We start from the raw sequence: 15,162 nt of genomic DNA, 5'->3' as shown, positions 1-15,162 counted from the left end.
AACTGTATTTCTCTGATGAATAAAATAAAGGCTAACTATAGGTTTTATTAACAATGTAACTTAATGTAGAATAACACTTTCTGTCTTCTGATTTAGGAAATGTCTCTATCTCTTGGGTAAAAATTTAGGAGATACTAAACTGAATTATTATGTGCACATTGTCAAAGCGTCTCTTAGGATGATAAAATTTGAAGAGTGCTTATCTTAGTATCAATGTTAGGTTGATTTATTATCTTCAGCATCAGAAACATCTTGCCCTAAGTTTTAAATGAGTAAGGAAATAACAGTAATAGTAACTATATGTAAAGAGTATTTACTTTGTGCTTAGCACTACTTTACATTTATTGTCTTGTTAGATTTGCAAAACAAATTTCTAAGGTAAGTATTATAGGCTCACAATCTTTTCTCCAAACTTTGGGGGAGTAAGTATGTTTTCAGAGAATTTTTTAACTTTAGAAAAGAATTGGAATTCTTTGGAATGTAATGAATATGTAGTTTATAATACCCCAGAATGGGTATGAGATTGTACCCTGTAATGAAACACATTAGTATTTCTGGAAAGAAATGTATAAAAATTCACAATAAGAGGAATAAAGATCAGACATAATGCTACAATTTATTTATATAAATCAGTAGACTTATCAGTAAGTGAAATTATTGATATAAATTTACTATTAAATGAAATAATATAAATATAGACCAAATATACTTAAAGTTTCTTATTTCTTCTGCTACTTTAATAAAGTTTCTCATTTTCAAGGAAATTTTTATGTAAAAGTTGCTGATGAAAACTAACTCACAATACATATACATGCAATAAATGTTCATCAATTCTGGTTGCTTGAGAATTTTGGAAGTATGGTTACATTAATATTAACATTGTTTACAAAACTAGGTTGAAGCTAAACATATGTAGGTGAACCAGAAGTCTTCTCAAGTAATATAGAAGCATTACTACAGCGAACTTTTCCCAGTGTCATTTGTCTCCTTAACAACATAGGTTTTTGTCTAAGCAGTTTCTCTTTAATTGCATAAATTACCAAGATCTCTTGTTTACTGATAAATGCACATGGTTCAAGGCCAGCAATTAACTGGTCACACATTTCCACCATATTGTCTACAGAGATTTTTTTATCTGTGCTCACAATGTCATCATCATTACTGCTGCTATCTTCATACTGGTCTGTACTTTGGCCCATTTTAGCAATCTCCTCCTCACTCAAAGGATGCACAACAGGTGCATCATTATCAATGTTCAGCATTTCTTCAATGTCAGCTTCTTCTAACTTATTTACACTTTCGGCTGATAAACTTTTGGCGTAAGTAATGAGTTTTGATATCATCACTTTCTCACTAGAGTCCTTATACCCCTCAAAATCTTCATCGGCAAGGTCATTTTCAAACATCATCGTAGCCCAAAGTCTGTGCCAAGCACTTGTTAATGTTGACTTATCGACATCATTCCAAGCATTAGCAACTGCATAAATGGCATCCTTAAGATTAAACTCTTTAAGGAAATCCTGGACTTTCAGGCCTCTGTTCACTGAAGCAAGCATGCAGTTTAAAAAATAATGTTTATACTTGCTCTTCATGGAGCGTAAAATTCCTTGGTCACATGGCTGTATTACAGATGTCACATTAGGAGGAAGGTAAATGCTGAAAACATTACTTTTCACAAGAAGTTCTGGAGGGGGATGTGCAGAACAGTTGTCTAAAAACAGTAAAATTTTGCAATTGTCTTCCAGTCCAGCTTGTTTGCAATGAGCCCGTGCTGCAGGCACGAAGTGCTTATTGAGCCAGTCAGAAAAGATTTCTCTTGTTACTGATGCTTTCTTGTTTGCATAATAATGCACAGGTAAACTGCTCACATCTTTTAAACATTTTGGATTTAGGCTTTTTCCTATGACTGCCAATTTTATTTTGTGTGTGCCTGCAGCATTAGCACACCCAAGAACAGTTAATCTTTGTTTGGCATCCTTGAGGTCTGTTGGTAACCTTTCATTAGCCATTGTTAAGGTTTTTCTAGGAACATAACACCAGTATAGTGCTGTTTCGTCAGCATTGTAAATTTGTTCAGGGCTAAGGTTTTCATCAGATATTATCTTAGCAAATTCATCAATGTAATTTTCAGTAGTTTCATGATCAGAAGCTTTTTCACCACACATTTTAAGATATTTTATACCATGACGCTTTTTAAATTTCTGTAGCCAGCCTTCAGAATACTCACATTCACTTTCAATGTTCAGTTCCTCATGGTATATTCTAGCTTGTTTCATGACCAATAAACCAGTTAGGGGCATATCTTTACTTCTTTGTTGCCGAATCCATTCAATCAGCACACGGTCAAGATCCTCATTTTTGGCCCTGTGCAATGTTTTTCTATTTTTCATTAGCTCTCGGTTATCACTGTCACTGTAAAATTTCAGCAACTTGTCTTTCTGTTTCTTTAAGTCATATATGGTGGTGGTTCCCACACCATATTCTTCAGTAAGATGTCTCACAGACACACCAGCATCAAGCTTCTGTAATAGCTCCACTTTCTGAGCTATAGACAAAGACAAATGCTTCCTTTTCTTCCTCTCACTGTTACTCACAGGTATAGTTTTAACTCTCTTGGACATTTTACAATATAAATATTCCTCAGGTCATAAAATGTCAGCAAATAACAGAGTCCTGTGTGCTGGATGCACCTGAGTGCTGAAGAAACAGAGGCCCCATGTTTGTTCACGGTAGGTTTCGTTGCCAAATAGTCCAGGTGCCAAAAGTGCAAAATACTTTTGGGTTTCAGAGTGTTTTCTGATTTTGTCTTATTTTTGAATTGTAGAGCAGAGATTGTGGACCTGTATTAAAAATATCATTTTAATTATGAAAAGATTGAGATTTAATTAGTGTTCAAGATTATTAAAATATTACACGTTCTTTCTGTTTATATTCAGTCTCATAAAACTTGGTCATTTTACTGGACAGATTTTCTTGTATTGTCTGCCAATATGATATGAGTTGGAATATTTTTAGCAAAAGAACCTGACACTCTTGGTGTGTGACTGAAATAGTAGGTGAACCCCATGCTGGATAACATGGAAATGTTTTGGCAAGATGTTAGAAATCTTAAATCTAAAGTCACTGAATACAGATTTCCCTTTCTACATCAACTCACCTGTTTGATTTATTTGTATGGTTATCTGTTACTCATTTATGAGTAATAAAAAATAAAAAGGTCTCTTCAGATATGTGCCTAAAATGCCCACAAATTTTCAATATTTATTCATTTGAAAGGTTATTGTTAATCAAGTTCAGAATTAAAATGCATTTTAGACATTCTAGTAAGATGTTTCCTTTTAGTTTGTGGGTTGGGCCTTATTTCAAGTACTAATTTATAAAGTTCTATTGGGAGCCAACTTTTTCTTCCTCATTTTTGTCATCCTCATATTTTTATAGACCTTCAACAAATGCCCAATGTAATCTACTACAAAACTCTAAAGACTTCATTTGGTTCCAAGTCTCTGTATTTTCCCATTAGATGTAAGGGCAGTCTTTCAGGTTGGAAGATCTATAAAAATGAGTTTCTACTTAGAATAGTTTAAAATTCAGGAAATAAATATGAGAAATGTATAAAACCTAATAAGTGAGCAAGAGATTGTGTTTGTTTGGTAGGGTGAGAACACACGTTTTTTTTTTTTTTTTTGGTACCAGGGATTTAACTCACAACCTCTTGCTTGCCAGGCAGGCGCTTAAGCCACTGAGCTAAATCCCCAGCCCCTCATTTCTTTTTCTTACTTCAATATTTTCTTTCTTTTGCCTACAACAAACATCCTACATAATTATATCTCCTTTCATTACACTTATAAAAGAACGGCATACTCTCCTTTATCTGGAATCTTCATTTTCCTAAGGAGTAAGAATCTCCTGGCTGCCCATTAAAAAGAGAATTCAAATTATAAGTTTTGGGGAAACTTTCTTGAGTAATTAGTCAAAGCATATGAAGCCGCTTAATGATGGAGAAATGGGAATAAAGGGGGGGGAGGATAAAAAAGAATTAATATGTGTTATGTATATGTACCAACTCCCCACAAGGAATGCAATCATTATGTACTATAAACATGTACTAATAAAGAAGTTGAAAAAAAAACCTTAATACTTGTCTTTGCTATAAATTTCTATAAATGGTGAAGCACTGCTTTAGAACCAAGATATTCTGACCCATGCTGGAAATATTCTGAATTATAATGAGCAGCAGAGATGACTCTGATTCTTTCTTTATTGGACTACGCAATTTGCTTTAGAGAGTATCCCATAATGGTAAAACAAAAGTTTTTAAATTTAAAAACTTAAACATATTTTTAAAAGAAACAATTCTTTTTGGCTATTTTTAAAAATACTACTCATCCTAGGTATTGTCATTGTTGGAAAGGAAAGTACATCCAAACATCCTAAATATTAGTAGTAGTAATGCTGATTGTTTATTAATATCACCATTTTTTATTTTTTTGTCTTTTTCCTTTTTTATCGGTACCAGGGATCGAACTCACGACTGCCTGCTTGCAAGGCAGGCGCTTATGCCGCTGAGCTAAATCCCCAGCCAATATCACCATTTTTTAGAAATAGCAAATTTCTCAAAGGACACTGGTGAATATCCACTGATAAAATTTTCCTAAGATTTTTTTCATGGAGGTGGGGAGTATAGTTCAGTGGGAGAGCACTTGCCTAGCATATGTGAAGCCCTGGGTTCAATTCCTCACACAAGAAAAACAATTTGTTATATTCTATGTATTTAAATGCTGCTTCTACTACTGATGATGAGTATTTTAACATATCAATTAATTTTTCAAGGTCTTCATTTTTTTCTCATTAAATAAGAAAGTTCAACCAGGTCATTTTTATGCTGCTTTTTGTCCCTAATATTCTACACTTTTGTGAGTTAAGACTTGTAACTCTTAGGTGACTGGAAAAAAAACCCCTAAAAATACATTTTTCTCCCTTCTCATTTTCTTTCTGCCCCTCTTCCCTCATCCATCCTATCTTTCCTCATCCTTCCTTTCCTTCTAATATTATGAAATCTCTGTTTGTCTACAGCAAAGAATATATTTTATAGAATTTACTGAAATTGGTCTCATTATTTTCTAATTCGTTACTGTGATTCATGGCTTTCTTTAACCAGAAATAATAATTCATGAGTCCATTATTTCTCAAAGTAATTTCAAAAGCAAACACTAAAGACAATTATTTCCTAAAACAAAAAAGATCATATTGACATGATCCTTCTTCTTTCTTCTGAGGAAGTCAGAATGCTGAAATAGCTCATTAGATATAAAAAACCAAAATTACATAGATCCACTGAAGGTATACAGTCGTTACTGAAGAATGTGTATGTGAAGTCCACTTGCACCACCTTGTGCTATTTCCAAACCAATGAAATCCATGATCTATAAAGAGTCTCACTTTAAAAGTTTTATTTAGTTAATTCTGAATGGATTATCCAGTGGGTGACATGGTTTTTCACATCTGCAATATTATAGACAGTGAGGAAAAGTTTCAAAATATTAGTGCTGTGCTTTTCTTTTTACTTCTCCAATGTTGCTGCAGAGGCATTTGTGCTGGTTTGTGGAGAACTATTTGCAACTCAAGTCACCTTTTACCATTTGAGTCATTTCGGGTAGAGGAGCAACAGGTGCTGTTGTCCTGTCAGATGATCACAGTCATCTATACTAAGTCTTTTGGCTCACCTGCATGAAGGATGTCCGTAGGACTTTGCTAAGCTTCTACCTGAAGTTTTCCCTGTAAACAGTCAAGAACCCTCATGATCCTTTTCAAAATAGTGTGAGTTTTTTCACCATTGGAGGATGACAAAGATGAATTAGAAACAAAAGCCATAACTATGACACTACAAGGGTCTGAATGGTGGAAAACTCTTCCTTCATTTACATGTACATGAACACATATGTACACACTAAGAAAACCAGACTACATAAAATGGTATATAAGAAAACTCATAGTACTGTTCATACATTTGAGCAATAGACATTTATTGGATACCTAATATAAACCATAGACATTTACCTCATATTTTGAAATCAGACCCTATGTTGGATATGGGGAAATGGAAAAAAAAAAAGAAAAAAGGAGAGACAGACAGACAGAGAAAGTCTTATACTTCTCAAGGAGTTACAAGAATGCTAGAGTGCTATGATACCAGTAAGAGTTTGTACACAGAATATAAATTCATTGAGGACCTACTATGTGCCAAGCTATATCTATAAGCTAAATATAGTTTTATGTTCTAGAGATCTAGTAATGAACAGATTGGGTTAAGCTCTTTATTTTATAAGCTTTAGTGTGATGGGAAAGACATAATATAAATAAGATAATTTCAGATACCTTAAGTGTCATGAAGAAAGTAACAGTAATAAAGAATAAGTGGTTTGGAAGTAAAGGGAATAGGAAAGGCTCGTAGGTGACGCCTCTGAGGATAACATAATTAAGAATAATGGGAAGAAGTCAGTCATGTAGAAAAATTTTGAAAAAAGAAAATTACAGAGCTCTCAGGAAAGTACCAGTCTGGTGTGTTCTAGAAAAGTGGCCAGTGACACAACCTGTGCAAGCTCAAGATGGGGGAGTATCCTTCACAAAGGACGTAATGGGATTTCAAAGCCTGACAGCTTTATAAATGAATGCTTCTTCTCTCTGACACATTAAATTTTTTAAAATGCTCATTATAAACTTAAAAAGAGCTTATAATAAAAAGTCCTACCCTTTTGCACATCAAGTCCTATTTCCCAGAAGCAACAAATTTTATGATTTGTTTTGAGTTTTTTTGGCATATATATATATATATATATATATATTTACTCAAAGGTATATATATAAATAAAGAAATAAATCTTTAATAAAGAAATCTTTAAATATGTATCTTTATAGATATATTTCTTTAAATTGATACATACCTATGGAAGCATATATGTATCTACTTAAAGATATATATTATATCTTTATATATATCTATATCTTTATATATATATAAAGATATATATATACAAAATAAAATAAATGCTCTCAATGTTATTTCTTCATGTATTAAGTATAGATAATTAACTATTTACTTTGTATGACAGATACTCATTCATCTCAAGACAGGTAATTTTATCCCCTCTATTGGTTAACTTTATATCTTTGAGAATGAAACTTGTAGATTCTGTTTTTTCACTTATACTAGCTGAGCATGTGTGCGCACACATGTGTGTGGTGTTGCTAAGAGTGGAACCCAAGGCTCACGTTTGCAAATACCGCTGAATCCACCAAGCCCCTCCTACTTTGACCCCTACTTTGTTAGACTGAGGTTTTATAGACAGCTCTTCGTATTGGTTCTCTTCTTGTACTTTTCCTGTATATCTCTGTAGGCACAATCTCTACTCTTACAAAATTTAATTTCAAATCTTTTTTTATGGTATATTGTAAGAGCCATTTATGATCTAAGTCCCACACTTCTTTTTATCTGGTATTACTCACTTTAGCTGTACCTACAGTCATACTGAAATATGTATGTATTTACAGTTTTTTAAAGCTTTCATGCATTCTTGACTTTTCTTATTGCTTCATATCTTTTGATAGTTTGAAGTACCTTCCTTTTGTAATTTACTGGAAAATTTCATTATTCATTTAGCCTACTACTTACAAACCATTTTTCCTGGTAGATGTCATTTATTAAATAAAAATACTTACTGAATATCTGTTATGTATAAGGCACATAGCTCTAATGGTGAAGGTTACAGTGGTCTAAGACAGATACTCAAATTGTATTCTGGTGACTTACTCAACAGACTTAATAAAAATGACCGCCAACTCTGGGCCTGGTGTACACTCCTACAATCACAGTACATGGGAGTCTGAAACAGCTGGATCCTCCATGAATTTGAGGCCAGCTTTGGCTACATAGTGAGTTCAAAAACAGCTTGAACTACATAGTGAGACCCTGTCTTGAAAAAAGAAAAAACAAGCAAGTAGCCAACATTATAAAACCTACTGTGTGGCTGGGGATATAGCTCAGCAGCACAGTGCACCATAAAACCTAGTGTGTGCTAGAGACTGTACTAAATGACTTGGGTGTGCTATTTTAATTCTCAGAACTTTTTGAGACTTGGGAGAAATTAAATACCCTTCTTGAAGTCACCCTTTAGGTAGCTGAGCTTTTATACAAATTGAAGTCTGTCTGACTTTACAGCCATTACTTTTTCGGGTTTTTGCTGACCTTGAATTCATTATACAGCCAAGACTGACCTCAAACAGGAGCTGACTCTATTGCCCCAGTCTCCCAAGTGCACAACTATATGTGATTTAGAGCTAGTGTGTCTGTTATACTCACTTTGCTGTAAGTACTCTTTATACACATCTAGTATAACATTTTTCATATTATTTTAGAATTGTTTTGTCTCAATTTTCTCAAGATGGTGCCAAAACAGAACCATTCTAGATGCATAGAATAGACAAAGATTTTTTTTAAAGCATTAGGAATTAAGTCTGCCTTAAAACCTCAGATTGAGAAAGGTTGTTTAAGGCTTCATAAGGGTAAAGACATACCATTCTAGATGCACAGAACAGACAAGGATTTTTTTTAAAGCATTAGGAATTAAGTCTGTCTTAAAACCTCAGATTGAGAAAGGTTGTTTTAGGTTTCATAAGGATAAAGACATTTGGCACATAGTGGTTACTTGATACAGTTTTTTGAACCTGTATGCAAAACTTTGAAATCAATAATATTCAGCTTTGGAGCTGAAAAACAAATTGCTTTAGTCCTAGGGTGGGGAGTGGCTTTGTAGCAGGAGTGAAGCACTCAAAGTCTTTCCTCAACAGAATTCTAGGGCTGTTGGATCTAAACTTAGAAGCAGCAGAATTCAGTGGTTGTACCAACACTAGAACCAAACTGCCCAGGTTCCTACTCCTATTCCATTGTTTACTAATTAAGTAAATTTACCTGGGTTGTTATTAAGTAAGTGCCAGGTTTTAGAATTACTATACTACTCATAATACCTGATTTAATCTTTTTAACATCTTTATGAAGTAGATACCTTCACTATTTCTTAATACCCCCTTTGCCCTCATTTCTTCCTTTGTTAAGTAGGAATAGTAAGAACAAATCACTTCATAGTTACTGTTAGAATTAAAATGAGTATGAATTGTATAGAATACAATCTGGTACATAGAGACTTAGCTGTTATAGGTATACCTTGATTTCTGCTTTGTATTATTGCACTTTGCAAATACTGTGTTTTTACAATTGAAGGTTTGCAGCAACATTGTGTCAAACAAGTATACTTCTGGATTTTTCCATCATCTCAACATTTTTATTGTGAATTTGGAGAAAGATTCAGTGGTCTAAGAAGAACAAACCAGTCATGGCCAGAAAACTAGTTACAATATTCCTTATTCAAAGCCTAACTCACAGCAAGTCCCTAAAGTTTACTCAATTCAGTAAGAGAAGTAAGGGAAATGATTGACGAGGTTGAAGCCAGTAAAGGTTGGTTTATAAGGTTTTAGGAAAGATGCCATCATCGTAACATAAAAAGTAAAGCAGCAATTGCTGATGTAAAAGCTAGCATAAGTTAACTAGATATGACTAAGATTAATATAACTGGCTATACTAAAAAAATCATTCTTAATGTAGACAAAACAGCCTTCACATTAGAAAATGACATCTAGGTGTTTTATACTAGACAGAAGTGAATCCTTACTTTAAAATGTCAAAGGACAAATTGACTATCTCACAAGGGGCTCACATGTCTGGCGATTTTAAGTAGAAGTTAATGCTTCTACTTAAAAGAACCTTATGCTTCTTAAGAATCACAATATATCTATTCAGTCTGGATTCTATTAATTGAACAACGAAGTCTAAAGGATACTCTATCTGTTTATAACATGGTTTACTAAGTATGTGAAGCTAACTATTGAGACTTACTGATTGGAAAGATATTTTAAAAAGATGTGTTTCCAGAAAAGATAAAGGACTTCTGGAAAAATGGTGGAGTGGTGAGCAGCAGACAAAGATCCTCTCCGACATTTGGTATACAGACACTGAAATATACCAACATGAGGAAAAGAAAAAGGAGGGAAATAGGTTCCCTGAACCTAAGTATCTGAAGTGAGAATTGAAGCCCACAGTGAGAGCAAAAAGAGAAATGGCAGTGAAGAAGGAGGTGGCGCCCTCTCGCTGAGTCAAGATTCACTGCCTGGGAGGGAGAAGCTCAAATCTGCAGATGCGTGGTGACTGCTGGCCACCCCAGAGATGGAGAGGCGCACCAGTGAAGAGAACGAAGGATGTGGAGGACGGCAGTCAGTTAAAGCCCATAGAAGGTGCACCTACTGCTGCAGGCTAACTAGGTCTGGTTTCAGCCTCATGGCCAGAAAACCAGCCTGAACTTCAGGGAAAATAAAGGTGTAGGCTGACTGGAATTATCCATTATCCCTGATGTAAAGCTAGCGCTGGCTTGCTGGGATGAATCAAAAGGCATCTGGACTCTGCGTGCACTGTCCACCAGTGACAGCACAGACACACCTTGAAATGGACCCCCCTTCCCTGTTTATTATTTTGTTTTATTTTTTTCTTCACTGTTTGTTCCTGTTTTCAGATGAATGAGAATTTGGTTTCTAGTTTTATAATTGTTAATCTGTTCTTTTTGTTTCTTCCTTTTCTCTTTCTCTCTTGTCTTCTGTACCAGTTTTCCAAAGTTTCTGTGTTCTTTCTTTGTCCCCCAACTTTGCTTCTAATCTCTCCCTGTCTTCTATTTCTCTATTTTCTCCCCTCACCTTTTTAAATGTTCTCTCCTAAGGGTACAATTATCATATTGAGGTCTTATTATTGCATAAAATTTTCTGGTTTGTTTTAAATTTTGTTATATAACCACGAATCTAGTTCATACAAAGTGGCAAACTCATATTGGCAAATTAATCTCAGTTGTCATTTTCTAGGCTATGTTTGATGTTATAGTTATTGCTAATTGTACTATGTTAGCTCAAGTGACATGATTATGCTAGCCAGTTGTTCTTCCTGGTATACCAAGCCTGATGTAATTATGCTAATCAGTTGTTCTTCCTGGTATGCCAAGCTTAACGTTCATAAAAAATACTATTGGCCAGTGCCAAAGAACCATGAGCTGGGGCAAGTTGACAGCAACTTCTCATTCCCAACAAATTAAAGAGGTAGGATCTTGCAACAGATTAAAAGCTCAAAAGCCAGCTATATCTCTAAGAAGTAGTCATTTCCTAGGGGTTCTAAATACTAGTAATAAAACTACTTACTATAGGCAATTAATGATCATCATATCAAGAATTCAACTTTAAAAAATGAGAAAAGAAGAAGACACTTAAGATGTAACTCTAGACGTCTGGCTTACCAAAGGCAAACTCAGGGGGTAATATGTGGGACAATCTGAAAGCCACCTACCTGCTTCTCTGAACTGGTAACAAGGCAAATGAATAACACTCTAGAAAAAAAATCAAATCAAAAATAATTTCTTAGATAACTACAGAGATGGTAACCATAATGAAGGAATGCCCAACATTGGAAAGAAATGGAATCCATAAAATGTATTCAAACAAATATCCAGGAGATTATACATTTCATTGAAAGTGTACATAGTAGGATGAACCGATATGAGGACAGAATTGCAGATATAGAGAAGAGGATTGCTGTTGATGTTCATCAAAAGAAAGAATTCTTAAAAAGAGTAAGGGAGCATGAGAAAATTAACCCAGCAGCTGCTAGATGATGCAACAAAGAATAACATAAGAATGACTGGAGTCATGAAAATCAGGAAATAGTACAAATGACATAAAAAAAGAAACCTGCTCATAGATGTCATGGGAGAAAATTTGCCTGATAAGGAAAAAGAATTTGACATACAGATAAGTAAGATATATAGAACTCCAATTAGCCATGACTAAAAAAAATCTACAGCAAGGTATGTAATAATCAAGATTCCAGAAATTCAACAGAAGAACAGAATATAAAAATCTGTTAGAGGAAAAAAAGCAAATCACATATAAAGGAAAGCCCATCAGATTCATAGTGACTTGTTAACACAAACTCTCAAGTCAAGGAAAACATTGAGTGAAGTATTTTTAGCCCTAAAAGAAAACAACCTCCAACTCAGATTGATGTACCTTGAAAAACCCTTTCAAAAATGATGCACTACACTCAAGAGGCTGAAGTGGGAGGATTGTTGGAAGCTCGAAACCAGAAACCAGCCTGGACTACAAAGTGAGCTCAAGGCCAGCTTGAAATGCATAGTAAGACCTGTCTCAAAAAAATAAAATAAAATTGATGCAGAAAATATGAAAGGTTATTTTTTAAAAATGGGGTGGGAGATTCCTTTCCAAATATTACTGTTCATTGATAATGTACCTGGCCACCCAAGAGTTCTGACAGACATATATTAATGTTGTTTCCATGCCTCTGATATAGGGATCAAGGAATAATCTCACCTTTCAATTTCTTATTAAGAAATACAATTTGCAAGGTTATAGATTGTTGGAGACCACTATGAAGCAGCTCTGATCAGGATTTAAAATTAACTTAATTGGCTTTCTATGTTTATCCATGAGTCTGTTCTAGGCCTTGGCCCCTTGCTTGGGAGCTGATTCATAGTAAGTGAACCTCTATGAATCACTGGTCTTAGCTGAGGCCTGTAGTGGTCTGTGAGGCCGGAGATAACTGCAAAAGGCAAGACAAGGCCACAGCTGTGGACACTTGGCTTAAACATCAATTAAATAGAGACTGCAGCTGCAGAAATTACTGCTATAGTCTCACTCCTACCATGTCTTTATAAGACAGTTCTCCTAAATTGACACGATTCATTACTTGGAGACGTCCTTGAAGTTACTCCCAATGTCCTGCTCACTGCCTGCACTTTCCTCAGTTTCCCCACTCTTTGTTTTGGACCTAATAGTTATGGGTGGTCCAGGGAAGTCTTTGTCTTAAGCCCTCAGAGTCTTAAACTCAGCCTAAAGGTTTTGACCCTCCTGGAGCTCTAAAACCATACCACATGTCTCATTTTATTTAAACCTTTGCCGTACACTCGTTTGGGAGGTAGGGGATCTAAATCAGGACCCAATAACAAAAGCCATAGATAGTGATTCCTTTCATGGATCTGTACATAACAAATTGAAAACTTTTGCTACAGATCAAAACATTTTATTCCATCAGTTTGGAAAAAGCTGATTCCAAACCCTGATTTTTAAGGACTCAAAACCAGTGAAAAAAGTCACTGCAGATGTGCTGGAAGTAGCAACAGAACTAGAATTAGAAGTAGTGCCAAAAGATGTGACTCAATTGCTTATAGGTGGAGGAGGTGCTTTTTAGAAATGAGCAAGAATATTTTTTAAGATAAAATTTAATCCTAGTAAAGATTTGTGAATGTTGTTGAAATGACAACAAATGAATTAAAATATTACATAAATTTAGTTTATAAAGTAATTGCAAAGTTTGAGCGAATTCAGTCTTATTTTGAAACATTTGTGAAAGAAGAATCAATTAATGTGATAATTTTCATTGCTCTTATTTTTAAAACTTGTCACTGCATACAGCAACCCTCACCCTGATTAGGCAGCAGTCATCAATAGTATTAACACCCTCTACTAGCAAAAATATTACCATTCACCAGTCTCAGCTGATTATGAGTACTTTATAAGATGAAGTATTTTTTAAATTAAGGTATATATAATTTTAAGACAACGCTATTTTAGCATACTTAGCAAATTATAGTACAATATAAATATTATTTTTATACTCATTGGGAAATCAAAAATTTCATGCAGTATTTTACTGGTGCATTTGCTTTATTGTGGTGATCTGGTATCAGACCCATAATAACCATAAGGTATACTTGTACTACTAGTAGGAGCTGTGGTTAGGTAGGAAATCAACTTGATATAACTTAGAAAATTATCTTTTCAAAGACAAAGAATACTTTGGGATGGAGGCTAAATCATAAGCATTTTCCAGACACATTGACTTTGTGTCTCCAAGGCAAAACGTAGTAGTTGATATTGAAATACACAATGTAGCAAAAAGTACAGTACCTCTAAAATTGGTTTTCTGTTCTGCTAATACTCTGCCATGTCCCAAATCATCTCTTGGTGGTACAACTATAGTACACTCCTACCTGGCCAAAGAGCATCCTCCTTTGTAGTTTTTGTTCTCTTCTCTGGGAGATTAATCTTTTTAAAAGAGAGATTTAATTTGAATTCACTTCAACATCCAGTGGTATTTCATAGAATCCAAGTTAATAATTTGGCTAAGGCTGAGTGAGGGTCTAGCCCGTCAGTCCTTCCAAATATACTCGTTCTCAGTCTCCCCTGTGGCCACATTAGTTTTCATTCACTAATAAAGTATCTATTTGCTTGACATATATTTCTATTTATAGTCATTGAGGATACATCAATGGTCAAGACAAACATGGTTCTTGTACTTACAGAGCTTCAGAAGGAGGAAAACCCAAAAAATATAATGATTGTGAGTTGTAATAAGTATAAAAATGTAATTGAAAACCTGCAAATAAAAGTTTTCTGTAAGAATGCAATATTTTAGGTAATTTCCAAGAGTAAAGAGAAAAAAACAGATCTTTTGAATGGAGAAGAAAGAATTCAGGTAGAGAGAAGAACCCATGCAAAGTTTCATAATTGCTGGAAAGAATGTAACCAGTGCACATAGATCAATTTACCACACAATGTTAAGTCACAGAGGAGTGAGTGGCTAGTGCCAAGCAAGACTAGTAAGCCAAGACAGATGAAAAATTTCTTTCTTTCCCTTACTGTAGAAAATTTGTTGTTTTCAAAATTTGAAAGAATGTGACTATATAATTTCCTCCTAGATTCGTTTCTCTCTTTTTTCTTTTTTTCTAATAGTGGGGACTGAATCCACTGTGTGTGGAGCTACATCTCCATATCTTTTTAACTTCTGACACAGAATCTTGCTAAGTTGCTCAGGCTGGCCTTGAATTTGACATTTTTCTTCCTCAGTCTCTAATTATGCAGCTGGGATTAGAGATGTGTGTTACTACATGTAGCTTCCATTTTTTTTTGGTCATATCTTTTGACAGTAAGTTGTAAACACTTTGCTGTTAAACAGATCAAGTACGTTCTAAAAATAATTGTTCTACACAATCTCAAATTTGT

General features: G+C 34.6%; 1 protein-coding gene across 6 annotated transcripts in view; it reads right to left on the bottom strand.

Annotated features, from left to right (window-relative positions):
* The window catches only part of LOC106028536 (jerky protein homolog-like), a 59,494-nt gene that overhangs the window by 39,815 nt on the left and 4,517 nt on the right, over positions 1-15,162 (bottom strand). For 3 of the 6 annotated variants that reach the window (XM_063239478.1, XM_063239477.1, XM_063239479.1), the window contains exon 2: positions 605-2,840. The exons of the other annotated variants lie outside the window; for them this stretch is intronic. In XM_063239478.1, the coding sequence (XP_063095548.1) occupies positions 903-2,621 (1,719 nt within the window). In that variant the 5' untranslated portion in view covers positions 2,622-2,840 and the 3' untranslated portion in view covers positions 605-902. Of the gene's footprint in view, positions 1-604; positions 2,841-15,162 lie in introns of those variants that run through there. 6 annotated transcript variants of the gene reach the window in all.

Source organism: Cavia porcellus, unplaced genomic scaffold (genome assembly GCF_034190915.1).
Source record: "Cavia porcellus strain 051 isolate PalLab524CR breed Dunkin Hartley unplaced genomic scaffold, mCavPor4.1 scaffold_28, whole genome shotgun sequence".
In the NCBI taxonomy this organism is placed as follows: domain Eukaryota; kingdom Metazoa; phylum Chordata; class Mammalia; order Rodentia; family Caviidae; genus Cavia; species Cavia porcellus.
Note: the sequence above shows the minus strand (reverse complement) of the source record. Positions and strands in the feature narration are given on the sequence as shown.